General features: G+C 45.1%; 2 protein-coding genes across 7 annotated transcripts in view; one reads left to right on the forward strand and one right to left on the reverse strand.

Annotated features, from left to right (window-relative positions):
• TTC7A (tetratricopeptide repeat domain 7A) overlaps nt 1-11012 on the reverse strand; it is a 158717-nt gene extending 147705 nt beyond the window's left edge. For 3 of the 4 annotated variants that reach the window (XM_055108009.2, XM_034953071.3, XM_063594965.1), the window contains exon 1: nt 10506-10928. Coding sequence is in view for 1 of the 4 variants with exons in the window: in XM_055108008.1 (XP_054963983.1) it covers nt 9807-9888 (82 nt within the window). In the remaining 3 variants the exon portion in view is untranslated. Of the gene's footprint in view, nt 1-9806; nt 9901-10505 lie in introns of all 4 variants that reach the window. The other variant, XM_055108008.1, reaches the window with a different exon arrangement.
• On the forward strand, nt 10997-25187 carry MCFD2 (multiple coagulation factor deficiency 2, ER cargo receptor complex subunit). 3 transcript variants are annotated; one of them, XM_008976249.4, is made up of 4 exons: nt 10997-11106; nt 17917-18071; nt 19122-19281; nt 21496-25187. In XM_008976249.4, the coding sequence occupies exons 2-4, from the start codon at nt 17923-17925 to the stop codon at nt 21625-21627; spliced, it is 441 nt and encodes a 146-aa protein (XP_008974497.1). In that variant the 5' UTR covers nt 10997-11106; nt 17917-17922; the 3' UTR covers nt 21628-25187. The 3 variants fall into 3 exon arrangements, with proteins under 3 accessions (XP_008974497.1, XP_014199294.1, XP_008974498.1); XM_014343808.4 differs by lacking the exon at nt 10997-11106 and adding an exon at nt 11239-11363; XM_008976250.4 differs by lacking the exons at nt 10997-11106; nt 17917-18071 and adding an exon at nt 11254-11363.
• Nucleotides 25188-25547: the final 360 nt, after the last annotated feature.

The raw sequence follows: 25547 nt of genomic DNA on the forward strand, positions 1-25547 counted from the left end.
TTTCTATCTTTTTGTCTCTCTTCATTCTAGATACAATAGTTTCCTCTGGCATATTTTCCAATTTACTTATTCTCTCTTTTCATGTGTCTAAACTGTAGTTCAATCTATCTGTTATATTTTTCTGTTCACAAATTTCTATTTAGTTATTTTTTCTAATGTTATGTTACTTTTTGTAGCTTTTAGCTCCCATGTGAAAATTTTTAAATTTGGCTTTTATTTCTTTGAAGATAGTAAGCAGTGCTTAACAACCTCTGTCTGAGAATTCCAGTGTCTCAAGCTGTGTAGGTCCATTGATTGCTCTTTCTTCTAGTTTGTGTTCACGCTGTCTTGTTTCCTCATGTCTAGTTGTCTTCAATTGTGTAGGACATTGCATTTGAAAAATTATTGTAGAAATCATCTGATGCTTAGGATAATTTTATATTCTTCTGAAAGGACGTCCAGTTGCTTTTTCTAGGCACCTGGGGGGGCTCTACCAATCTGAAATCACCTTATTCAAAAAATCTGGGCTTGAGAGTTTCTCAACTCAGACCAACTGACATTCGGCTGTGGTCCATGAGAAGGCTCATCTATTCACTCCTCTATTTTATCATAGAGGGAAGTCTTCCTTGACTCTCCCTATCCTCACCATAGGCTTAAGTGCCCCCACTGTGTGCTCCCATGGCGACCTGGGCTCTAACAAGCATTTACCATTTACCATATTATTTTACATTCTCTCCCCATCTAGACTGTATCTTGAGGATAGGGAGCATCACTTACTCTGATCTCCACTGTTTAGCACAGTACCTGGGCAATGGCATATACTCAGTGTGTGGAACTAAACCAAAATTAACTAAAGATGTCTCCCCGACCATCTAGCACTGCTCCACTCTGAGGAGACGGTAAGGCTTCAGTAAAGTCTTCACGACTCACAACTGCTCTGTGTGGGAGGAGATTCTTCTGTGGAGGGAATGCTAAGAAATGCTGATTTCTGCATCCTCACTGATAAGGGGGCAGGGTGGGAAGCAAAACAGACACAGAAATAAGAGACTAAGGGCACCTCATGTGAGTAAGTCTCTGAGAATGAGCAGATATTACCGGACAAACCCAAACTTTCCAGGTTAAGTCTGATCCCATTATACCCAGACCTCCAAAAAATAAGATCTTAGCTGACACCTGGGTGGCACTGTTGTAGTGTATCTAAGAACTCAAGGCAGAATGGTTTTTAAGAAAGGAATCTTGTGGAACTGGTATGCTGAACACATAGGAAGTATGGGTTGTATCCACAAAAGCCACTTTATTTTTATCTTCCATTGACTTTTAATCCCTTTCAACGGGGGTTAACATGGTCTTTCCCTAGCCAGAATCAATTATTAATGTTGCTTAGGGAAAAATGAAAAATAAACATGGGTTTTTTGGGGGGAAGTGGCAGGGGAGAAGTCAGCTTAGGAACTGGTTTGTGAATTGCCTTTTCACATCAAATGAGTCAGTTGATACAGTCAGGTTAATTTATTCTGACCAGGCATGTGTCAACATATTATTTATTTATTTATTTATTTATTGAGACACTTTGTTGCCCAGGCTGGAGTGCAGTGGTGTAATCTCGGCTCACTGCAACCTCCGCCTCCCAGGTTCAATAGATTCTCCTGCCTCAGCCTCCCAAGTAGCTGGGATTACAAGCGCCCACCACCACGCCCGGCTAATTTTTGTATTTTTAGTAGAGATGGGGTTTCACCATGTTGGCCAGGTTAGTCTCGAACTCCTGACCTCAAGTGATCCGCCCACCTTAGCTTCCCAAAGTGCTGGGATTATAGGCATGAGCCACTGCACCCAGCTCAACATATTGTTAAAAAAACAAGTGGGTGTGGTGGTGCATGCCGGTAGTCCCAGCTACTCAGGATGCTGAGGTGGGAAGATCGCTTAAACCCAGAAGTTCAAATCTAGCCTGGGGAACATAGCGAGACAACCCCCATCACTGAAATAAATAAATAAATAATTGAAAACCAAGTGCAGTGCAACGAACAGATCTGCATTATAGAAAAATACTGAAAGCTGAATGGCAGCAGCCCATATCCCTAAAGGCCAATTTGTTGAAGGATTAGTTAGTTCAGTATCCAAGCTACCCCATTTGCCAAATGTATGATTTACCAAAAACTAAGAGTACTCTTGAAAATATCCAATGAAGGCTGTGGCAGGCTGGCTCACGCTCATAATCCTAGGACTTTGGAAGGCCAAGGCAGGCAGATTGCTTGAGCCCAGAGCTCGAGCCCAGCCTGGCCAACATGGTGAAACCTTGTCTCTACAAAAAATACAAAAATTAGCCAGGCGTGCTGGCAGTGTGCCTGTAGTCCCAGCTATTCCAGGGCCTGAGGCAGGAGGATGGCTTGAGCCCAGAAGATTGAGGCTGCAGTGTGCTGAGATCGCACCACTGCACTCCAGCCAGGGTGACAGAGCAAGACCCTATCTCCAGGGGGGAAAAAAAAAAAGAAAATATCCAATGAATAGTAAGGTACTCTTATGAATATCACATGGTATATTTTCATTCAAGATTTTCTTCAAGTTTTCTTCTCATATTCTATTCAAAACACTCATACTCAATATATTTTATTATTTTTCTTTAGAATATTATTATACTCAAATACAAAATATAAATTCTTCACAAATATGATTATATTCCATAAATGTAAAACCCAAGCTTTCAGTTAATTGGAGAGCTAAGCTCACAATAAAGTAGGGAAAATTCTCAATATTCAAAAAACTAAGAAGGAGCTAACTTAGTGGAGAGAAGGGAAGAATGTTGATGAACTGATACTAAGGCTTCCCTGGGGGGTTTACAGTTTTACTGGTTTACAGGGACTTTGAGATTTTTTTTTTTTGGTTCCTTTAGTTGGGTTTTTTTTTTTTTAAAGAGACAGGATCTCATTCTGTCACCCAGACTGGAGTGCAGTGGCAGGATCATAGCTCACTGCAGCCTTGACTTCCTGGGCCCAGGCGATCCTCTCACCTCTGCCTCCTGGGTAGCTGGGACTACAGGCCCACACCACCACACCTGGCTGTTTTTTAAAAAATTTTCTATAGGCCGGGCACAGTGGCTCACACCTGTAATCCCAGCACTTTGGGAAGCCGAGGCGGGTGGATCACCTGAGGTCAGGAGTTCGAGACCAGCCTGGCCAACATGGTGAAACTCCGTCTCTGCTAAAAATACCAAGAAAATTAGCTGGGCGTGGTGGCAGGCGCCTGTAATCCCAGCTACTCTGGAGGCTGAGGCAAGAGATTTGCTTGAACCTGGGAGGCGGAGGTTGCAGTGAGCTGAGATGGCGCCATTGCACTCCAGCCTGGTGGACAAGAGTGAGACTTTCTCTCCAAAAAAAAAAAAGAAGTTTTTCTATAGAGACAGGGTCTTCCTATGTTGTGCAGGCTGGTCTCAAACTCCTGGACTTGAGCGATTCTCCTGTCTCGGCCTCCCAAGATGTTAGGATTACAGGCATGAACCATCACACCTGGCCAATTCTGAGTTTTAATGGAGACTGCAACAAGGGAAGAAATTTTGTGTTAAAAAGAGTAAAGAGACAGATCTGATACTTTCACATATGGCTAGGACTCTCTAAGGCCTATACCTTCTGTGATACTGTGAAATATATATTTGGTCTTTGACCCTGTTTTCTAGCATACAACTCCTACAATCCTTAAAGACTCCACAGTGATGTCTTCTTGTAAGCTAATGGTTGACTGATGGCTGGCAGCCCCCAGGTAACTTCAGAATGACAGCTCTTTACTGGAAAGGCCAAGGTGTGATTAGAAGGTTGGGACTCTTAGCCCCACCTCCAACCTCCAGGGAGGAGAGAGGGGCTGAAGGTTAAGTTGATCACCAATGACTAATGGTTTGGTCAATTGTGCCTATGTAATAAAGCCTCCATAAAAATCCAAAATAACAGGGCTTGGAGAGCTTCCAGAGAGCTGAACACATGGAGGCTGACAGGAAGATGAATGAGAAGACATCCACGGGCCAGGAGGGTGGTGCACTCCAACTCCATGGGGACAGAAGCACCTGTGCTCAGGACCCTTCCAGACCTCACCCTATGTATCTCTTCATCTGGCTGTTTATTCGTATACTTTAAAATAGCCTTTGTAATAAACTGTAATAAAGAGGGGGTCTTGGGAAATCCATCTAAAAGCTATTCGGTCAGATGTTTTAGGGGCCTTGGACTTGCGACTGGTGGGAAAGAGAGGGCTGTTTTGTAAAACTGAACCCTCAACCTGCGGTTTCTGAGGTTATCTCTAGGTAGATGGCATCAGAATTGAATTGAATTGGAGGCCTCCCAGCTGGTGTCTGCTGCAGAATCGATGTGCTTGCTCCAGTGTGGGAAGAGCCCCCCGCCCCTCCCCACATTTTGGTAGAGATGTCTTCCGTGTTTTTTGTTGTTGAGTGAGAGAATGGGAGAAACTCTGAGTGGTTTCTACCTCTCACACCTTCAGGGACTGAAGTACATATGAACCAGAAACAAAATTTGCAGAGATGCACAGAGAAACACAGTAAAGCTGTATATCTTGGCCTTGCCCCTTGACTGGGGAAAAAAAAATTTTCCCTGAGCATTTATAATTACACTCTGCCCGCACTCAGGTCTGGAGTTTAGTCTAATACTACCTATATAAACCAGGAACCCACAAGTTAAAAAATTAACTAAAAATGTATAGCAGGCAGATAGAAGCAAACATCAAAGCTCTTTGAGGAAATATAGCCTCAGCCCAGGCCACATAGGACTCCCATAGACAAAGCCCCACTAAAAATGAACTCGTCATCAAAAATTATAACAATGCTCAAGGAAATAATCAACCATGAGTAAGAGCTGAGAAATTCTGAGGAGGAAATGGTATAGGCCTAATGCAACATTATAGTATCAGCCTGGCACAAATACTCCATGGTTAAAATCTCCAGGTCATCAGAATCTATTAAGTAACTAAAGTTGTTGTTTGATGACCCTAGCCAGCCTGCTCAAGGGCACGCTTCACAGACTAGACTCTTTGCTGGATGCCAGCTAATCAGCTTTCCTCCACTCAAATATAAAACCAAAAAAATCCAAAAACTTATCGTTCCCAGAATGTCTTTAGTTTTTTATTGTTATCTCCCTTATTTCTTACAGGGGCCCTCACCCCCCAACTAGTGTGGGTCAGCTGCACAGCAGGAAGTGAGCACTGGGTGGGCGAGCGAGCATTACCGCCTGAGCTATGCCTCCTGTCAGTGTCAGATCAGCGGTGGCGGCATGAGATTCTCACAGGAACGCGAACCCTACTGTGAACTGCGCATGTAAGGGATCTAGGTTGCACACTCCTTATGAGAATCTAACTAATGCCTGATGATCTGAGGTAGAACAGTTTCATTTTGAAACCATTGTCCCTCCCCCCACCACTTCCATGGAAAAATTGTCTTCCATGAAACTGGTCCCTGGTGCCAAAAAGTTGGGGATTTCTGTCTTACAGATCCTTTTTTTGTTGATAGAGTTTAATGACTATTTTCTTTAAAGTGAGCATATCATTTGCATGAAGATAACTATTGTCTTTGAGTTATGCTTTGACAAGAGACAAAAGAGTAGACACTATTGCAGGACTAGAGCACAAGAACTTCAGAGAACAGAATGACTAGACTATTAAGACAAAGTATGCTTTCAATAACTGAATTAGACTTGCCCCTGAGTATTTCATGTTCTGATGCTATTATAATGGTATTTTAAGCATTTCCATTTCTACTTGCTTATTGCTCATATATAGACATATCATTAATTGTATAATGTATCCTGTGACAGTGCTAAATCAATAGCTCTAGTAGCTTTTTTCTACGTTATTTAGGATTTTCTATGTGCATGATCATATTATCTGTGAATAAAGATAGTTTTACTTTTTCTTCCCAGTCTGCATGCCTTTTATATCTTGTTCTCTAACGGCTTAAAGCTCTAGTATAATGAATATACTAAACCACTTTCAATAGTGTTGAAGGTGGACATCCTTGCTTTGTTCCTGATATTAAGGGAAAAGCATTCAGTCTTCCACTCTAAGAATATTAACTGTGGGTTTTTAACAGATGCCCTGTCAGGTTGAGAAAGTATCCCTCTATTCTCAGTTTGCTGAAAGTTTTTTTTTTTTTTATCACGAATAGGTATTAAATTTTGTCAGATGCCTTTTTAAAATTATCATATAGTTTTTCTTATGATCATATATTTATTTCTTTAAGTACCGAAGGAAAATAACTCTGAAGTTTTGTAGACAGCCACATTTTCATTTTAATGTGAGAGTAATACAAATATCCTCAGGCAGGGGAGACCTCAGAAGTTTGCCACATAAAATTCATCATGAAAATGCCTTTGAAGGAAGTGTTCAAGTAGATAGGCAAGTTCAGGAAAAATTTCAAGAGATATGGGATGTCAGGGCGATCAAAATTTTTGATAAATTTATCTATTTTTTTTTTTTAAAAAGCCTAAGACTAAGGCCAGGCATGGTGGTTCATGCCTATAATCTCAGCACTTTGGGAGGCTGAGGCAGGCAGATCACGTGAGTTCAGGAGTTCGAGACCAGCCTGGCTAACATGGTGAAACCCCATCTCTACTAAAAATACAAAAAATTAGCTGGGCGTGGTGGTTGTTGCCTGTAATCCCAGCAACTTGGGAGGCTGAGGCAGGAGAACTGCTTGAACCCAGGAGGCAAAGATTGCAGTGAGCTAAGATCGTGCCACTGTACTCCAGCCTGGGCAACTGAGCAAGACTCTGTCTCAAAAAAAAGGCTAAGACTGAAGAAGAGAATGTTTATCTAGAATAACTAATGTCAAAAACTCCAAACAACAACAACATGATGAGAAAGGAGAGCGAGACAAAAGGGATACTAAGGAATGCTAATTTATGTGACTTAATACATACATTATGTATTAATGTATACATAATTAATATATATACCTTCCCCCAACATGAATTTGAAGAAATCAACAGTCAGACTTTTCATTAGGAGTGATGTGTGCTTTGATAAAGTCAGGGACGGAAGAAACAAGGTCATCAAATGCAGATGGCCATCATATTCACCACCCCAGTTTATAGTATATCTGAATTCAGAACAACACAACACATGCCAAAATTCCAAGCTTTTAACACCACAGTTCACCCTTATCAGAAATATGAATAAGGGAGAGAGAAATACAAAGCCCCATCCCATCTGACAGGGGAGCCTAGAACATGCAACCCATTGAGGTCACCCTCATGCAATGCAAGGGTGATAGAGCAAGACCTTTTCTCTAAACAAAAGAAACTGCAGTTTCTTTGGTGGCAGTGTATTAAGTTCTCAGTTGGAGAATCTGGAAGCCGCACCCTTGTTTTTTCCTCTACTTGTGCAGAACGCACACCTTTCGCATACTACTCCCTGTTAGAAGGAATTCCAGGGTTCAGAGATTACCACAGGGCCCAACAGCAAGAGACTGTTGTTAACCAGGCTTGAGATTTTAGGGACACAGGATTACCTCAATCATTTGTTAGACTTCTGATCAATTTCATGTATAGTAATCACAAATAACTTACCTAAAGTCTTATTTATTTATTTAGAGACAGAGTTTAGCTCTTGCTGCCCAGGCTGAAGAGCAATGGTGCGATCTCAGCTCACCTCAACCTCTGCTGCCCGGGTTCAAGCAATTCTCCTGCTTCAGCCTCCCGAGTATCTGGGATTACAAGCATGCGTCACCACACCCAGCTAATTTTGTATTTTTAGTAGAGACAGGGTTTCACCATGCTGGCCAGACTGGTCTCGAACTCCTGACCTGAGGTGATTTGCCGCCTCGGCCTCCCAAAGTGCTGGGATTACAGGCGTGAGCCACCACACCCAGCCTATCTAGAGTCTTTAAATTGTTTTTATTCAATATTTTTCTATTTATTTTTCCAAATAAGTAATATGTAGTTTACAACATCAAAGCAATACTAAAAGGTGTAAATTGAAATCTTATTTTCACCCCTATTCTCATCCACTCTGGAATCCCCTACATAGGTAAAACATTGTCTTGAGACAATTCAAAACAGCTGAGGAAAGAGATGCCACCTAGAGGCCATTCTGGTATCTTGGGATGGCCGTCCTATCTCCTGATAAAGCCACCTCTCTGTCTCTACTTGTACTAGTTTCAACCTGAGTACACAAAGTAAATGGGGTATTTCAGCAAGGTTCCAAGTTATGAGACTCTTGGTTGCAGGTAAAGAGATCCTCTCTTACCTAGTCGTTACTTTCTTTAATCTCTGCTTTCAAATCAGTTATTTCCAATGTAGAGTTGCCCTTCTCTTGAAGGAGTCTGCTGAAAGCTACTAAAAAAGGCAACACTCACTAATGTTCCATATTGCTCGTGAGATTTCTCCAAAAACATAGCATTGGTTGGCATGTGGCCTATATCCAAGGTCCAGCAAGTGACAGTTTCACTACTGCTTATAAGGGTCACCAACTTTCCAGTTTGACATACAGTCTTTTAACACTGGCTACCTTAACCTCCAGTTAGCCAATTCCATATTTTAGTGCCTTGTTTTTAGCATCCTGCTTCTGGTACCAAATTATTTGCCTGTTAGGAATGGGTTCAGCTACAAGTTACAGAACACCCACCTATAAAATGGCTTAATCAAAGGTGGCTTCTCACTCATGGACTACAGTAGGGCAAGAATGGAAGCAGGACGGTCAGTTAGGAAGCTCTCTCTCAAGTAGTCCAGCAGCATCATCTACTACTGGACTAGATGGTTTAGTGGAGGTGGAAAGAAGTCAAAGACTCAGGATATATTTTGATAGCATCAACAGGCTTTGCTGAAGGATTTAAAGGTAAAGGGATGAGATAAATCAAAAACAGCTCGTAGAATTTTAGCTTGAACAACAGAATGAGTACCAGTGACATTTACCAAAATGGACAAGACAGAGAGGTGCAGGTTTGGGGGTGAAAATCAAGATTTTGGGGGGACACATTAAGTTTGAGATGCCAGTCTGACATTCATATGGAGACATCAAGTAGGCAGTTATTTACAGGAGTCAGGAATTACACAGAGAGGTCATTGTCAGAGAGACATATTTTGGAGTCATCTATTTATAAATGGTACCTAAAGCACAGGACTAGGTAAACTCACATAGGGAGAGTGGATAGAGAAGGTGACTCAGAACAGAACCCTGGACACTTTGATAATTATAGATTGAGAAGCCAATTAAGAAGCCCAAGAAAGGATAACGAGTGAGGTAGCAGAAGGACCCAGAGTGTGTGGTGTCAGAAAACAAGAGAAGAAAGTGTTTCTAAGTGAGAGTGGTTGGCTTTGATAAAACAGTGTTGAGAGGGCAAGTAAAATAAAAACAAGAGATCAAAGAGACCACTAGATTTGCATGGAGATTGCAGTTTCAGTGGTATGGCGGGGGAGAAAATACAGCAAGTTTATATGTTGATGGGAATTATCTGGTAGAGAGGGAGTGACTGTAGATTCAAGAGAGACATAACACAGGATAACATCCATAGGAAAAAAATGAAAGCACTGGCTAGAATGAGGACACTTTATCCATCTACCAGACACCAGCTTCTTGACACTTCATTTGTCTTATTTGTATCTCTAGTAGCTCCCAGTAGAGTGCCTAGTACATAGAAGATATTCAAGAAATGTTATTGAATGAATACATGAACAAAGGGAGGGGTGGATGAATGGATGAAGAGATGGATGAATGGCAGATGCAGGGTAGAAGGAGGAACTAGATCAAACTAATCCAAAGTTCAGAGTAAGGAAAGAAGAATGGGTCTTGAATTAATAGGGTTTCCTCAAAACTTAGGGATTCTTTGTCCCGGCGCGGTGGCTCACCCCTGTAATCCCAGCACTTTGGGAGGCGGAGGTGGTGGGAGGATTGCTTGAACCCAGGAGTTCGAGACGAGCTGGGCAACATGGAGACTCTTTTCTTTAAAAAAAGAAAGAAAAATTAGGGATTATGGGATTTTTCTCTGGGACAGGGGTGGCAGATTTCAATCTCAGATGAAGGTGGGAAAAGGAACGAGACCATCAATGGCAGTGGCGTTAGCCAACTTTCAAGGCATCTAACTACTTAGCCACTTTCTTTGTCTTTCCTGTCCGGACCCAGGCTCATTTGAAAAACGATTATGTACCTTTATGGACAGAAATGGGAGAAGGGCTTTAAAAAAAACGACCGTCCTGCCGGGCGTGGTGGCTCACGCCTGTAATCCCAGCACTTTGGGAGGCTGAGGCGGGAGGATCAAGAGGTCAGCAGTTAGAGACCAGCCTGGCCAACACGGTGAAACCCCGTCTCTACTAAAAATACAAAAATTAGCCGGGCGTCGGGGCACGCGCCTGTAATCCCAGCTACTCGGGAGGCTGAGGTAGGAGAACAGCTTGAACCTGGGAGGCGGAGGTTGCAGTGAGCCGAGATCCCGCCACTGCACTCCAGCCTGGGACAGAGCGAGACTGCGTCTCAAAACAAAACAAAACAAAACAAAAACAAAACGACCGTCCTACACTCATTTATCCATCAGGTCAATAGATACTCACTGAATGTTAATCTTGTATAGGAGCACAGGTGTAAGGGCAGGATTATACAGGGATGAATTCGATACAGGGATGATGTATTCGTTTCCCTATTTGTTCATGAGTCTGTTTTTAAGTAATCTGTCCTCTCTTGAATGACAAAAGCTGCTGATTTCACGAACGGTACATGGAAGATGGTATTTTAACTGGGTCGCATAGTCTTGCTGGGACTCCCGTGGAAGCGAACGGGGACAGCGGCTGCCGCAGCTTGTGCAGTGGAGCTGGCAGACGCTGGAAGCAGGCCAATCTTGAAACGTAGGGTCTAAGGCCGGCTCCAGCGTGTTGTGGTCGTTTCATCAAGAAGGAATTAGCATTCCTATTATCTTTCTTCCCAAGTTGCAGCAGGACGAACCAAGAGACCTGAACCAAGAGCCCTGTATGGCGGGGGGGGGGGAGCGGAGTTGGGAGCCAGCTTTGGGGTCCGCCCCATCCGGATCCGCCATCCTACGTCGCACGTGGAACTACGTTCCTGAGGGCTTCCGGCGTTGCCTAGCAACCTGCCGGGCCCCTAGGGCCTCCAGCGGCCCAACTGGAGTGGAGCCGAGTGTCACCCTTGGGAAAGCAGGTAGAAGAACTGCGTCAGTCCCGCCAGTGCTGGGCGCGGGCCCATTACACGTGGACTCACGCGAGCCGTCCTCACAGCCCGCCGCCGCCAGCGGGAGGGGCCCGGCGGCGCCAATGGGCGGACGGCAGGGAGCGCGCGTGCGCAGGGCAGGTCGGGGGGGGGCGGGGGCGGGGCGAAGCCGAGGAAGAGCGTTTTGGGGACGGGGGCTGGTGAGGCTCACGTTGGAGGGCTTCGCGTCTGCTTCGGAAACCGTAAGGGTGAGTGAACTAGCGCACTCTCCGCAGCGGCCGGGATCCCGGCGCCTCTCCTGTGGGCTGGAGGCTTGGGCTCAAGATGAGAGGCAGGAGTAGTCTGGGGGCGGGGGCTGGGCCCCCAGGCCGTCTCGGGACGCTTAACCGGCTAGGAGCACGGCCTGTCTCCCGGGGCGGAAGCCTGTGCCCCACCGGGGGCTCTGGAGCCAGACGGGGCCGGCTGGGCAGATCTCCGCCGCCTTCCCTGGTCCCTGGGGGCCCGAGGATCGGCCTGTGGGACCAGCTGTGTCGGGTGGACACTGCTCCTGGCCCGGCCCAAAAGCAGCGGGCCGGAAGCCTTACTCTCCCTCTGCTCCTTGTTCCCCCTCTCGGGGAGACCACAGGTCCTGTCGGGCCCGGCGGGGGAAGCTGATCTCCTATTGTATTCCCTCTCTGGGCATGGCCATCCACCCGGGTGCCCAAGCCAGAATTGGGCATCATTCTCACTTGCTGCACTCCTTTACCCACCCACATCGAATCCCTTGCAAAGCTGTCTTGGATACGTTCATTCTCCAGTCCCATCCCCCTGCCCTACCTAGTTCAGGCCAGCTTTTCTTCTCTGGACTACCTCGGGGTCTTCCTGATGATCCCTGCATCTCTTCTTCATCCTCTGTAGTTTGTTCTATACAGAGAGGCTACAGCCATGGTCTTAAAACAGAAATCTGATCATGTCACCAGAAGCGTCCCCCCATTCCCTTACCACCCTTTGGTGGATTCTCATTGCTCTTCCAAGCTCTTGAACGGGGCTTGCAAAGCCCTTCATGACCTGTCTTCCTTTAACTTTAGATTCATTTGTCTCGACTGTACTGTGTCTTCAACCATACTGAATCTTTTTTGGCTCTTAGATCAGAACAAGTTCCTTCTGGGCTTACATGTTCCTTCAATAGGTTCGTTATGTCTGAGGCACTGTCCTTTGGTTGAAATAATCCTTCTTATCCTTCATGTGTTATTTCAGGTGTGAGTTGGGGATTTCGTGGTACCCCATGGGTGTCTGCCTGCCGGTCTCTCTTTTCTACCAGGTTGTAATCTGTGTGAGAGGAGTTTGTCAAGGTCATAGTACTATCTTCAGTACCTTGTGCTGTTAGTACGGTCATTAAATGTATAAGTGAAGCATGGGTGCTCCTTGGGCTCCCTAGATGAACAAATAGATCAAGTTATTAATATTAAATGCCTGCTTTTTCAGAACCAATTCTCAACCCTCAGTCCGTGTAGAGGTTTCTTTAGCTTAGGAAGTTGGTTATTTTCTTGCCTTCATTCCAGGACCATGACAGGGGTAAGTGAGAAAGTACTGGTCAGTTTTTCTTTGGCATTGGCTGTGGGTACAGGATGTCTGGATGTTGGTGAGTTTGGCTGCTTTGGGTTTGAATTCTTAACCAAGGGCCCCTTGAGGGAGAAGCTGCTACTAGCTGCTGACAGGAAGGCTGGCCCCAAACTCTTAGTGCTTATAGGACTGATGACACACCAGGAAGAAAGGGTTGGGTCAGGTCAAACCACTGGAAGCCTCCAAAGGAAGTTCCAGCTTAGGCTAGATCCGCTGTGGGATAGGGAACAATACACCTAGGTGCCAAGACTCACTTCCCTGATTCAGCGATGAGCCAGGTCAGCTCAGAGGAGATCAGTAAGGTAAATGAGAGCCAGAAGAGAGAGGGTCCTGACTCTCAGAGAGGGAGGAAAAGAGAAAAATGGAAAAGGAGAACAACCTGTGATCGTATGTTCAGGTCAAATGAGTGTGAGAGGCTGGAGACTGAGGTCGGATGAGAGAGCAATTGGTCTTGGCTGGAAGAATCCTGAAGTGACATTTGAACCTGTCCTGGAAGGAAGTTGGAGATGGACAGATGGAACCAGTAGGAGCGGAGGCTGTGGTACAGGAAGAGGCTGGCAGAGCAGGAGGGGAGCACTGTGACAGCCAAGGCACTGGGAGGCGCACTGCTGCTGATGGTCCAGCACTGCCCTCCCAGGACTGAGGCTGCGCCTTGTGAGGGCTGTCTTAAGGTATGGGTTGTGCCCTGAAGTCCCTTTGCAGAAATTTCTCCTCCGTTGGGTTTTTCTTCAGCCTGGCCTTTATAATTTCCTAAAGAAGGCCAGTGGGCTGGGGCTTATCTTCAGGCTGTTTGCCCATGGCCTTGAGCTAAGTAGTTAGAGCATGGATGATGCAACCTGTTATTTGGGTAGAGGGAGTTGCTTATGCTTTCTCTTGACTGTCAGCAGTTTAATTTGTTAGGTGGCAGTTAGATTCCCTGTTTTTTATCTTTCCCTCCCTCGCCTGCCTTCTTTCCTTTCTTCCTCTCTCTCTCTCTTTTTCTAATTAGAGAGGGAGTCTCACCATGTTGTCCAGGCTGGTCTTGAACTCCTGGGCTCAAGTGATTCACTTGCCTCAGCCTCTCAAGGTATTGAGATTACAGGCATAAGCCACCATGCCCAGCCCGATTCCCTGTTTTCAGTGTACCACTTGGAGGAATTTTTTTCTTTATGTTTATCGATTTGGCTTTTGTTGCATTCCAATGATTAGAAACCTGCAACAGCAAACCAAAGTGAGACAAGTTCAAAATCAGTGATTCTTGGCCTTTATCCCACCTCCCTTAAAGAAGGGATATTTTGGACTCATAGTTACTATATGATTAATCACTTGGTTGCCTTTTGGTGTTATCTAAATAGAATTTCCCCCACCCCCAACACACACACACCAAATTGATATACTAAGCATCCAATCACATAGTTGGAGGAAATGGTGCCATGAGTTCCATGATAGATATCTCCAAAAGAAAAGTTTCATCTTCAGTTACAGTGACATTAAAAATTGGCAGCATATCTGCAAAGGTGGTAATCCCCTCAGCTCCCCAAGGACCATGGCACACAGGCTAAGAACCAGCAGCTTCTGTTCCAGGCACTGTGCCTGATAATGGGAATGTGGATTCAGTCCAAGTCCTCTCGAAGCCCATCCAGCAAGGGGCACTGACAAGTAATCAGGCAGTTTTTCAAGAATTCATTCACACACAAGAAAACAAAAGAAAAAAAAGAATTAATTTGCAGCTGTCATCAGCTGTGGACGGGAGCCTTCTGAAGGGAAGCACTTGGGAGCCTGCAGGACGAATACCTTACACCAGACTTGGAATTGAAAAGACCTCACTGGAGAAAGAGACATTTGATGTAAATGAGTCTGAAAGGCTTGGGAGGAGCCTGATTCCCTTCTCTGATCCTTCCTGTCCCAGAACTCTAAGATGTGTGGTCAGAACAAGTTGTTCTGCTATGGCCTAGGCAGTCACTCCTAGGAGCAACCTGAAACCTTGTTTTGTGGTACCAGGTACAGTGGCAGTGGCCTTGTCAGGGTCTGGACACTTTAAAAAAATTTTTTTGAGACAGTCTCACTCTCTTGCCCAGGCTGGAGTGCAATGGTGTGATCTTGGCTCACTGCAACCTCTGCCTCCCGGGTTCAAGCAATTCTTGTGCCTCAGCCTCCCAAATAGCTGGGATTACAGGTGCACGCCACCATGCCCAGCAAATTTTTTTTTGTATTTTTAGTAGAGACGTGTTTCGCCATGTTGGCCAGGCTGGTCTCAAAACTCCTGACCTCAAGTGATCCGCTTGCCTCGGCCTCCCGAAGTGTTGGGATCATAGATGTGAGCCACTGTCCCTGGGCAAGGTCTGGGCACTTTTATTTGGTAAAATTGGAAGTGTAGTTTCTGACTGTTTCTGAATTATTTTGTGGAGATAAGAATTAACCGGAAACTCCTTTTGTATCCGATCCATATAGTATTGGGACAAAATTATGGGATAGATTACATTGAATACATATTCATAAAAAAATGTAGCAGATCTCGGCTCACTGCAGGCTCCACCTCCGGGTTCATGCCATTCTCCTGCCGCAGCCTCCCAAGTAGCTGGGACTACAGGTGCCCGCCACTACGCCTGGCTAATTTTTATTTTTGTATTTTTAGTAGAAACGGGATTTCACCGTGTTAGCCAGGGTGGTCTCGATCTCCTGACCTCGTGATCCGCCCGCCTCGGCCTCCCAAAGTGCTGGGATTACAGGCATGAGCCACCATGCCAGCTGAAAATCACAATTCTAATCTCATGTCTCAAGATAATCTTTGTTATTAGTTTGTGTAGGAAATACACAGTTTTATTTTACAAAAGTGTATTATTCTTTATCGCTTTTTTGCAGCCTGTTCTTTTTCATTCAATATATATTGAGCATTCTTTCCTATTACGTATGACATATTGCTTTTTTTTTTTTTTAAACTACGGATATAAAAGGTCTGAGGTGGCCGGGCACGGTGGCTCATGCCTGTAACCCCAGCACTTTGGGAGGCTGAGGCGGGTGGATCACCTGAGGGTCTGGAGTTCGAGATCAGCCTGGCCAAGATGGTGAAACCCTGTCTCTACTAAAAACACAAAAATTAGCTGGACGTGGTGACATGCACCTGTAATCCCAGCTACTCGGGAGGCTGAGGCAGGAGAATTGCTTGAACCTGGGAAGCGGAGGTTGCAGTGAGCCAAGATTGTGCCACTGCACTCCAGCCTGGCGAAAGAGCAAGATTCTGTCTCAAAAAAATAAAAATTAAAAAATAAAAGGTCTGAGACAGATTGCATTTTGATGTCACTGTTTAGAAGTAGACTAGATTCTAGGTGCTTTTTAGCACCCTGGAAGTTTCTTCTTTTTTTTTGGTGGTGGAGGACAGGGTCTCACTCTGTTACCCAGGCTGGAGTGTACTTCAGCCTTGAACTTCTGGGCTCAAGCAGTCTTCCTATCTCAGCCTCCTGAGTGGCTGGGACTATAGGGGTGCACTGCTACTCTCAGCTAATTTTTTATTTTTTGTAGAGATGGGGGTCTGACTGTGTTGTCTAGGCTGATCTCAAACTCCTGGCCTCAAGTGATCCTCCTGCCTCAGCCTCCCAAAGTGCTGGGATTACAGGTATGAGCCACCATGCCTGGCCTATCCTGGAAGTTAGACATCCCAGTGACTATTGTCCCCTTTAAGGAGGGGGCCATGGGAAGCAATACTGGTAATGGGAAAAATGGATTTGGGAAATTTTTCTAAGTGTTGTAGGGTGGCATACTCACACTTTCAGGGTTCTGCCCTGAGAGCCTTTTAGGATGGGTAAGAGGGACTATAACACCTCTACCTCTCAGCCCCAGGCACAGAGACAGCTGCAGCTTCTGAGCTGAGCCATGTGTATAGCATGTAAAGGGGATGACCAGTGCCTTATGGTTTGTCTTTACCACTGCTGGTTTGGGGCTGTGGACTACAATTGGCCTGTTAGAAATCCCTGGCCTTGTTATCTAGCAGAATCTGTTTTGCCTGTTGGGAAGTGAGTGTTCAGTCAGGTCTTTTGTTTTTGTATGTAGGTCACCTGGCTGTCCTTCACCTTCCTTTTTGAGGTCAGTCTGTCAGCCCTAGGACAGACCAAGACTTTCCATTGAATCAACAATTATTAAAGGCCTGCCTGACCCTTGGCGGGTAATACTGGTGGGATTAAAGTTCTCCCTGCCCTCCGAGAGCTTGCTCTGTAGCTGACTGTCATCTTATTGACCACAATTCCAAGTGTGGCCAAACCCTGGGAGTCCCTGATGGCATCCTGATTTCTCTGTAACTTTTCTTTCCAGTGCCTGCTCACTGTGGTTAAGTTACTTGCACTGTCACCACCCAGGAGGTACAGAACCTTGTCCACTGCCGCAGACCTTGATCTGACCCGCCTTACCACTTCCCTTGGCTACCATGCTCCTGCCTCTAGTCTTGCTTTTGCCACTTCATGCCTTCCCCACTGTGCCGCCAGATGAGTCATTCTGAAACCAAGCTCTGATCTCACCTCCCATTCATGAATTGTAAGTGACTCTCCTCTCTTTCTCTGCAGGAGATGTCAAGCCCTGGCCTAGTGTGCAAAGCCATGTCCAGTACAGCCTGTCTAGCCCTTGGAGCCACCTCTGTCCTGTCTGCTTCCTACCCTCTAGGCTGCAGCCCAGCTGAACTACTTGTAGTTTCTTTCCCGCTTGTGGGCACCTGCCACTCTGCTCCCACCATTCCTGTGGTCCTTCAGTCCCTGCATATCTGTCCAGGCCCAGCTGAAGTGTCACCAGCTCAATCAGCCTTCTCTGATTTTCCTCCACTCTGAGGAGATTTCTTCCCCTGAACTCCTAGAGGGTTTTCTCTTTCTCTGATAATCTGATATAACTTGCTGGCTGCCTTTCCTGGTGCTCTTGATGGAAAATATTTCTTTCAGTGGACCATAGCTTCTGGGAGGCAAGAATAATCTTCCAGTCCCTTCAAGCTTTCACGTGTTGCTTGGCACTCTGCAGGCACTTCAGGAAACCTCATGAGCCTTCCCCTGCCATTTGAGTGACTTGGAGTGCCCAGGGTCATCCCGCAGTCTCAAAGCAGAGCTGGCATTGGGCCCTGTTTGACAAGCTCTCTTCCTAACCTTACTGCTTCATCAGGTTTCCCAGGATCATACCATGTCAAGCCCTGAACGAAACCTTTGCTCTGATGCTCTGCCTTCCTCTTCTGTGTTTCCCATCTCACAGATATTGATGACCATGAGATCCCTGCTCAGAACCCCCTTCCTGTGTGGCCTGCTCTGGGCCTTTTGTGCCCCAGGCGCCAGGGCTGAGGAGCCTGCAGCCAGCTTCTCCCAACCCGGCAGCATGGGCCTGGATAAGAACACAGTGCACGATCAAGAGTACGTATTCAGCCCGGGCTGTGGTCCAGTGGCCTCCCCATCATCTGCAGCTGAGCCAGCAGCAAGGGCATGCTCAGTCCTCCTTTCCTTCTTCCTGTTTCTATGGCTCCTTGACATTCTTCAAGGGTGATTCTTATTCCTTATTGCCACCTATAAGTCAGGTATTCTTTTTTCATCATTGTATCACAAGTGGAAGATCTTTAGGCCCAAATGGGACACATTACTTGCCTGAATCCAGTCTCTCCTTTTTTTCACCACAGACAGACATACACACATACAAATAGACACACAGGTACACATACACAGTCATAGTAGCAGAATCCAGAAAATAGCTAAGGTTTCTTGACTATAACAAGACCTTTTTTAAATCAACACATTCAAACATTGAATCATTTGTTGCAGCTTTTGTCTTGGGCCAGTTAGCCTCACGCATTATACTCGGTTATCCTTTGTTTTTAAGGCTGGGTGCAGTGGCTCACACCTGTAATCCCAGTGCTTTGGGAGGCTGAGGCAGGTGGATTGCTTGAGCCCAGGAATTCGAGACCAGCCTAGGCAATATAGGGAAAACCTGTCTCTACTAAAAAATTGCAAAAAATTAGCTGGATGTGGCAGTACATGCCTATGGTCCCAGCTACTTGGGGGGCTAAAGTGGGAGAATCAACTGAGCTTGGGAAGTTGAGGCTACAGTGAGCCAAGATCATGCTCCTGCACTCCAGCCTGGGTGGCAGAGTGAGACCCTGTCTGAAAAAAAAAAATGTTTTAAAAGACATATTTTTAAATTGATGGCCTGAAAATGTTATAACAAAATTCTAATAATAAAGAAGAAAGAATACCCTAATCCTGCCAGCATAACAGATGGTCTATTTGACTTTTCCTGCTCCTCTCAAGGCCTTGTCTGTCTCTATGTAATCCTCGAGTGTGGTCTGCCACTGCTGGTGTTTGTTTTTCTGAGCTGGAGGAAGTTTAAGATCTTGAACTTTTCAGAGTCCTTAAGATTTCAGCATGATCCCAGTACTGTTAATTGGCCTGAACCTGACTGTTGATTTTTAGGCATATCATGGAGCATCTAGAAGGTGTCATCAACAAACCAGAGGCGGAGATGTCGCCACAAGAATTGCAGCTCCATTACTTCAAAATGCATGATTATGATGGCAATAATTTGCTTGATGGCTTAGAACTCTCCACAGCCATCACTCATGTCCATAAGGAGGTAGGTCTGGCAGTGGCTTGGGGGACTGTATCACAGGAAGGCTTCCCTTTGTTAATTTGGTCCCCAGTCTTGTTGACTTGTGTTGTCCTTATGTGCCAAGAGTGCTGCTTCTTCACTGGGCATGGTGGCTCACATCTGTAATCCCAGCACTTTGGGAGGCCAAAGTGGAAGGATCACTTGAGCCAGGAGTTCAAGACCAGCCTTGGCAATATAGTGAGACCCTGTCTCTACAAAACAAGCAAAACAAAAATTAAAAAATTAGCCAGGCCTGGTAGTGCATGCCTGTAGTTCTACGTACTCAGGAGGCTAAGGTGGGAGGATTGCTTGAGTCCAGGATGTGGAGGCTATAGTGAGCCATAATCATGCCACCGCACTTCAGCCTGGGCAACAGAGTGAGGCCTTGTCTCAAAAAGAGAAAAAAAGAAAAGAAAAAAAAAGGTGCTGCTGCTTCTTTCTCTTCTGTGTTCTGCCTCTTTCTGTCCAACGATCCTTCCCGCAAAGGATAACTTGCTGAGGCAGAAGTCCCAGGGCTGGGCGTTTGTATCTTTAAGTGCTACAGGCATTTCTGTTACACACCAGAGTATGAGAATCAGTGCCTAAAAGAGAGACCGTATTCAAACTGCAGAGCAAGGGAGAAGTTGTTTGGGAAGAATGGTGAATTGAGACCAAGGGATTCAGGGACGTGGCAGTAATTGAGGGCTTGTGTGATACTGTATGGTGCTCCAAAGTTTCTGAAGCCCTTTCAAGTAGGTTAGAGATCTCCTTGGATCTTTGCAACATCTTGAGTAGGCAGTGGCAGGCATTGTTAATACTTCCATTTTCAGTGGTGCATGCCCGTAGTCCCAGCTACTCATGATGCTGAAGTAGGAGGATCACTTGAACCTGAGAGGTTGAGGCTGTGGCAAGCTGCGATCTTGCCACTGAACTCCAGACTGGGCAATAGAGCGAGACCCTGTCTCAGAAAACAAAAAACAAACAAAACCCTCCCATTTACTAGGTGAAGACACTGAAATCAAGATCTTGTGCCAGGCTGAGCACAGTGGCTCATGCCTATTATCCCAGCACTTTGGGAGGTTGAGGCAGGAGGATCGCTTGAGCCCAGGAGTTCAAGACCAACCTGGGCAGCATGGTGATATCCCGTCTCTACAAAAATTAGCTGGACATAGTGATGCTTGCCTGTAGTCCCAGCTGCTGGGGTGACAGGGGGTGGGAGGGTAGTGGGGAGGAACACCTGAGCCTGGGAGGTCGAGGCTGCAGTGAGCTGTGATCGTGCTATTGGACTCCAGCCTGGGTGACAGAGTCAGACCCTGTCTCAAAAAAAAAAAAAAAAAAAAATCCTTGTGCCTCCACATTTAATGTCATTCCCCTTCTGCCACACTGCCCTCTATAGAGAGGAAGCAAGGCAAAGTTAGCTAGGTGAGTGGGATTACATTGGCTGCTAGGAGTGCAGGTGAGGTTTGAAGGCAGCAGGGAGCATGAATGATTTTGCACAGGAGAATGGCATTGTTTAGGGAAGATCCTTGGCTATGGGAGACAGACTGAAGGATATGAGGAGAGACTAGTGTTAGGCGGAGGAATTAGGGGTCAGCAGTCCTGGCAGATGAGGATAGTGGTGGTGATAGGAGAGGGAACGGTGAATGTGGGAGATGTGGCAAAGGAAGAACCAGCCAAGGATGTGAACAGCCTCAGCCCACTACCCCTGCTCTTGGAGCATGGGAAATACTTTCTCCTCAAAGATCATAACAGGTTCTGCTGATGGGCAGTGCCTTCTTCCTCTTGTTTTGATGCCAACTTGTTGTCCAATTCGTCACTGTTTCTATTTTGTCAGGCAAATTTCTGCACAGAGCTGACCCTCAGGAGGAATGGCACTTTTCCAATTAAAGAAGAATGACCCGTAATGAAACAAATAAGCAAAAGCCTATTTTGAAGGGCCTTCTTTTAACTGGCAAATGTAATTTCTAAACTGGATTATGATAAATTGACTCAATAATACATATTCTGTCTATATATATCTAGATACCTAGAAGTAGCCCCATACTCCATTGAAAGTTTTTGGACACATATGAGCGTGGATATTTTGTTGTTTTGTTTTTCCTTTTTTTTTTTTTTTTTAAATAAACAGTGCCATGAAAGAACATGGATATTTTGGACGTTAGCTAAGCACTTCTTCCGGTAAAATGCGCAACTCATCATTGTCTAATTTGTATTTTGTAGGAAGGGAGTGAACAGGCACCACTAATGAGCGAAGATGAACTGATTAACATAATAGATGGTGTTTTGAGAGATGATGACAAGAACAATGATGGATACATTGACTATGCTGAATTTGCAAAATCACTGCAGTAGATGTTATTTGGCCATCTCCTGGTTATATACAAATGTGACCCGTCATAATGTGATTGAACACTTTCGTAATGCAAAATAACTCATTTCCAACTACTGCTGCAGCATTTTGGTAAAAACCTGTAGCGATTCGTTACACTGGGGTGAGAAGAGATAAGAGAAATGAAAGAGAAGAGAAATGGGACATCTAATAGTCCCTAAGTGCTATTAAATACCTTATTGGACAAGGGCTTGCTTCAAGCATCTGTATTAGTCTGTTTTAATGCTGCTGATAAAGACGTACCCGAGACTGGGTAGAAAAAGAGGTTTACTTGGACTTACAGTTCCACATGGCTGGGGAGGCCTCGGAATCATGGCGGGAGGTGAAAGGCACTTCTTACATGGCAGCAAGAGAAAATGAGGAAGAAGCAAAAGTGGAAACCCCTGATAAACCATCAGATCTTGTGAAACTTATTCACTATCACAAGAATAGCATGGGAAAGACTGGCCCCCATGATTCAATTACCTCCCCTTGGGTCCCTCCCACAACACGTGGCAATTCTGGTAGATACAATTTCAAGTTGAGATTTGGGTGGGGACACAGCCAAACCATATCATTCTACCCCTGGCCCCTCCAAATCTCATGTCCTCACTATTCAAAACCAATCATGCCTTCCTAACAGTCCCCCAAAGTCTTAACTCTTTTCAGCATTAACCCAAAAATCCACAGTCCAAAGTCTCATCTGAGACAAGGCAAGTCCCTTCCACCTATGAGCCTGTAAAATCAAAAGCAAGCTAGTTACTTCCTAGATACCAACAGGGGTACAGGTATAGAGTAAAGACAGCTGTTCCAAATGGGAGAAATTGGCCAAAATAAAGGGGTTACAGGGCCCATGCAAGTCTGAAATCCAGCAGGGCAGTCAAATTTTAAAGTTCCAGAATAATCTCCTTTGACTCCAGGTCTCACATCCAGGTCATACTGATGCAAGAAGTGGGTTCCCATGGTCTCGGGCAGCTCTGCCTCTGTGGCTTTGCAGGGTACAGCCTCCCTCCTGGCTGCTTTCACGGCTGTTGTTCAGTGCCTGCGGCTTTTCCAGGTGCACGGTGCAAGCTGTTGGTGGATCTACCATTCTGGGGTCTGGAGGACGGTGGCCCTCTTCTCACAGCTCCACTAGGCAGTGCCCCAGTAGGGACTCTGTGTGGGGGCTCCCACACCACATTTCCCTTCTGCACTGCCCTAGCAGAGGTTCTCTCCCCTGCCGCTGAGAGGGCCCCTCCCCTGCAGCAAACTTTTGCCTGGGCATTGAGGCATTTCCATACATCTTCTGAAAACTAGGTGGAGGTTTCCAGATCTCAATTATTGACTTCTGTGCACCTGCAGGCTTAACAGCACATGGAAGCTGCCAAGGCTTGGGGCTTCCACTCTGAAGCCATAGCCCGAGCTGTATGTTGGCCCCTTTCAGCCATGGCTGGAGTGGCTGGGACACAAGACACCAAGTCCCTAGGCTGCACACACATGTCAGGGCCTGCCCTGACATGGCCTGGAGACATTTTCCCCATGGTGTTGGGGATTCACATTAGGCTCCTTGCTACTTATGCAAATTTCTGCAGCTGGCTTGAATTTCTCCCCAGAAAATGGGTTTTTCTTTTCTATTGCATGGTCAGGCTGCAAATTTCCAAACTTTTATGCTTTGCTTCCCTTATTTATAAGGGAATGCCTTTAAAAGCACCTAAGTCACCTATTGAACACTTTGCTGCTTAGAAATTTCTTCCGCCAGTTAACCTAAATCATCTCTCTCAAGTTCAAAGTTCCACAAATCCCTATGGAAGGGGCAAAATGCTGCCAGTCTCTTTGCTAAAACATAACAAGAGTCACCTTTACTCCAGTTCCCAACAAGTTCCTCATCTTCATCTGAGGCCACCTCAGCCTGGACTTTGTTGTCCATATTGCTATCAGCATTTTGGGCAAAGCCATTCAACAAGTCTGTAGGAAGTTCCAAACTTTCCCACATTTTCCTGTTTTCTTCTGAGCCCTCCAAACTGTTCCAGCCTCTGCCTGTTACCCAGTTCCAAAGTCACTTCCACATTTTGGGTGTTTTTTCAGCAGGTCCCAATCTACTGGTACCAATTTACTGTATTAGTCCGTTTTCACGCTGCTGATAAAGACATACCCGAGACTGGGAAGAAAAAGTGGTTTAATTGGACTTACAGTTCCACATGGCTGGGGAGGCCTCAGAATCATGGTGGGAGGCGAAAGACACTTCTTTCATGGTGGCAAGAAAAAATGAGGAAGAAGCAAAAGCAGAAACCCCTGATAAACCGATCAGATCTCATGAGACTTATTCACTGTCACGAGAATAGCACGGGAAAGACTGGCCCCCATGATTCAATTACCTCCCCCTGGGTCTCTCCCACAACACGTGGGAATTCTGGGAGATACAATTCAAGTTGAGATTTGTGGGGGGACACAACCAAACCATATCAGCATCCTTTCAAGAATATTAGATAATTGGAGCTGAGTACTCAGGAACCTGACTGTAGTAGAATACTGCTAGTTTCTTAATTTTAATTCACGTTACCTGAAAAGTAAAACAACAGGCTTTGCCAAGTGGATGCTTTTCAGTAACAGTGAAGTGGAGTGAATGCCAAATGTTTGCCCTGGTGGTTCCTATCTCTTCAGGTAAACATGGTCAGTATTCTGTAAAGTTCCCCTGGCCTAAATGATTACTTGCTCTGGGCAAGTGGATATTTATTAGGCTATTTCAAAGCCACAGCATAAGAATGTCAGCCTAGCCACAGAGTCTAAGATTCTGTATCCTCTGACATTCTGGAAATGATACACTACTGGCTTAAGTGATGACTCTTTCAGATTTTCAGTATTTTATACAACTACTGCCACATCCTTATACTTTATTGCTTTTCTGTCTTCTTCAACCTGGGAGAGACCTTGAATTTGAGTGTGTTCTCTAATCAATAGTGTTTTAGCTTTCTTTTCTATTTCACTCGTTTCTAGGGTTTTTCATTTGCAGTTTAGGAACTATTAGGAATGTCAGGACTTTATCAGAAGGGGTAAAACTACCACCTGGCCTAGCCTAAGTAGGAAGTGAAAAGATAATTCACCAAAACAATGATTAATCAGATAGAAGTTCTAGTCAAGAGGGATATTGTTGAAGTTACCTCTTTTAGCCTAGATACATGGATTCTTTTCAAATCAGGAAAGAATAGAAAAGGAACCCAAAAAACCCTTTAACAGTGTGAATCTTTATAGTATTTGAAAATGAGAAGCAGCAGCAGATTGTAATTTCGTTTATTGGATGTGATGGACGTTTTGTAATAGAAAACCTGAAACGATGATTGAATGGGAAAAAGAGACTCTATAAAATTTGTCATAAGATGTATACAGACTTATTTTCTTTATTACAGTATTATAAGAAAACACACGTATTTGTAAAAATGGTTTCCTGTGTCAAGTATTTGTGCAGTCAGAGCTGACTTGTAAACTATTCTTGTAATAGCTCATTATTTTGAAAGATTTATATATGATGAATTCTGGATATATGACCAATAAAACTGATGAAGCAAAACCTCGAGCAGTTGATTTTGTTCACATCAGCCTCTCCTGCCACATGCAGGGTGTGTTTAATATAAATGTTCACATGTGCCTGCTCTTATCATAGTTCCTGTGACTATCTTCGGCTATACCCTGCTCCTTTTGCAGGAGTCAATTCTCAGAATTCAAAGTTACTTTCCCCTTTTAGGCATTTTTTCTTCTGAATGAAATCACTTTTGGATCTTCATTCTCTGGTCAAATTTAGATTATGACACCATTCTCTAGGAGACTGCATAGCGTTTTCCCCTGGTCTGGCGGCTGTTTTTTAATTTGATAGCATTATCGAAAACATACCAGACCCAAGCAAAAAAAACAGTCTCCCCTGGCATTTTGA

The sequence above is a fragment of the Pan paniscus genome, chromosome 12 (assembly GCF_029289425.2).
Source record: "Pan paniscus chromosome 12, NHGRI_mPanPan1-v2.0_pri, whole genome shotgun sequence".
Classification (NCBI taxonomy): domain Eukaryota; kingdom Metazoa; phylum Chordata; class Mammalia; order Primates; family Hominidae; genus Pan; species Pan paniscus.

Excerpts from the sequence above, each read along its gene's own strand:
- MCFD2 (XM_008976249.4), top strand. The coding sequence starts at position 17,923 with ATGACCATGAGATCCCTGCTCAGAACCCCCTTCCTGTGTGGCCTGCTC. Across the intron at positions 18,072-19,121 it reads AACACAGTGCACGATCAAGA|GCATATCATGGAGCATCTAG; the intron begins GTACGTATTCAG and ends GTTGATTTTTAG. Across the intron at positions 19,282-21,495 it reads TCACTCATGTCCATAAGGAG|GAAGGGAGTGAACAGGCACC; the intron begins GTAGGTCTGGCA and ends TGTATTTTGTAG.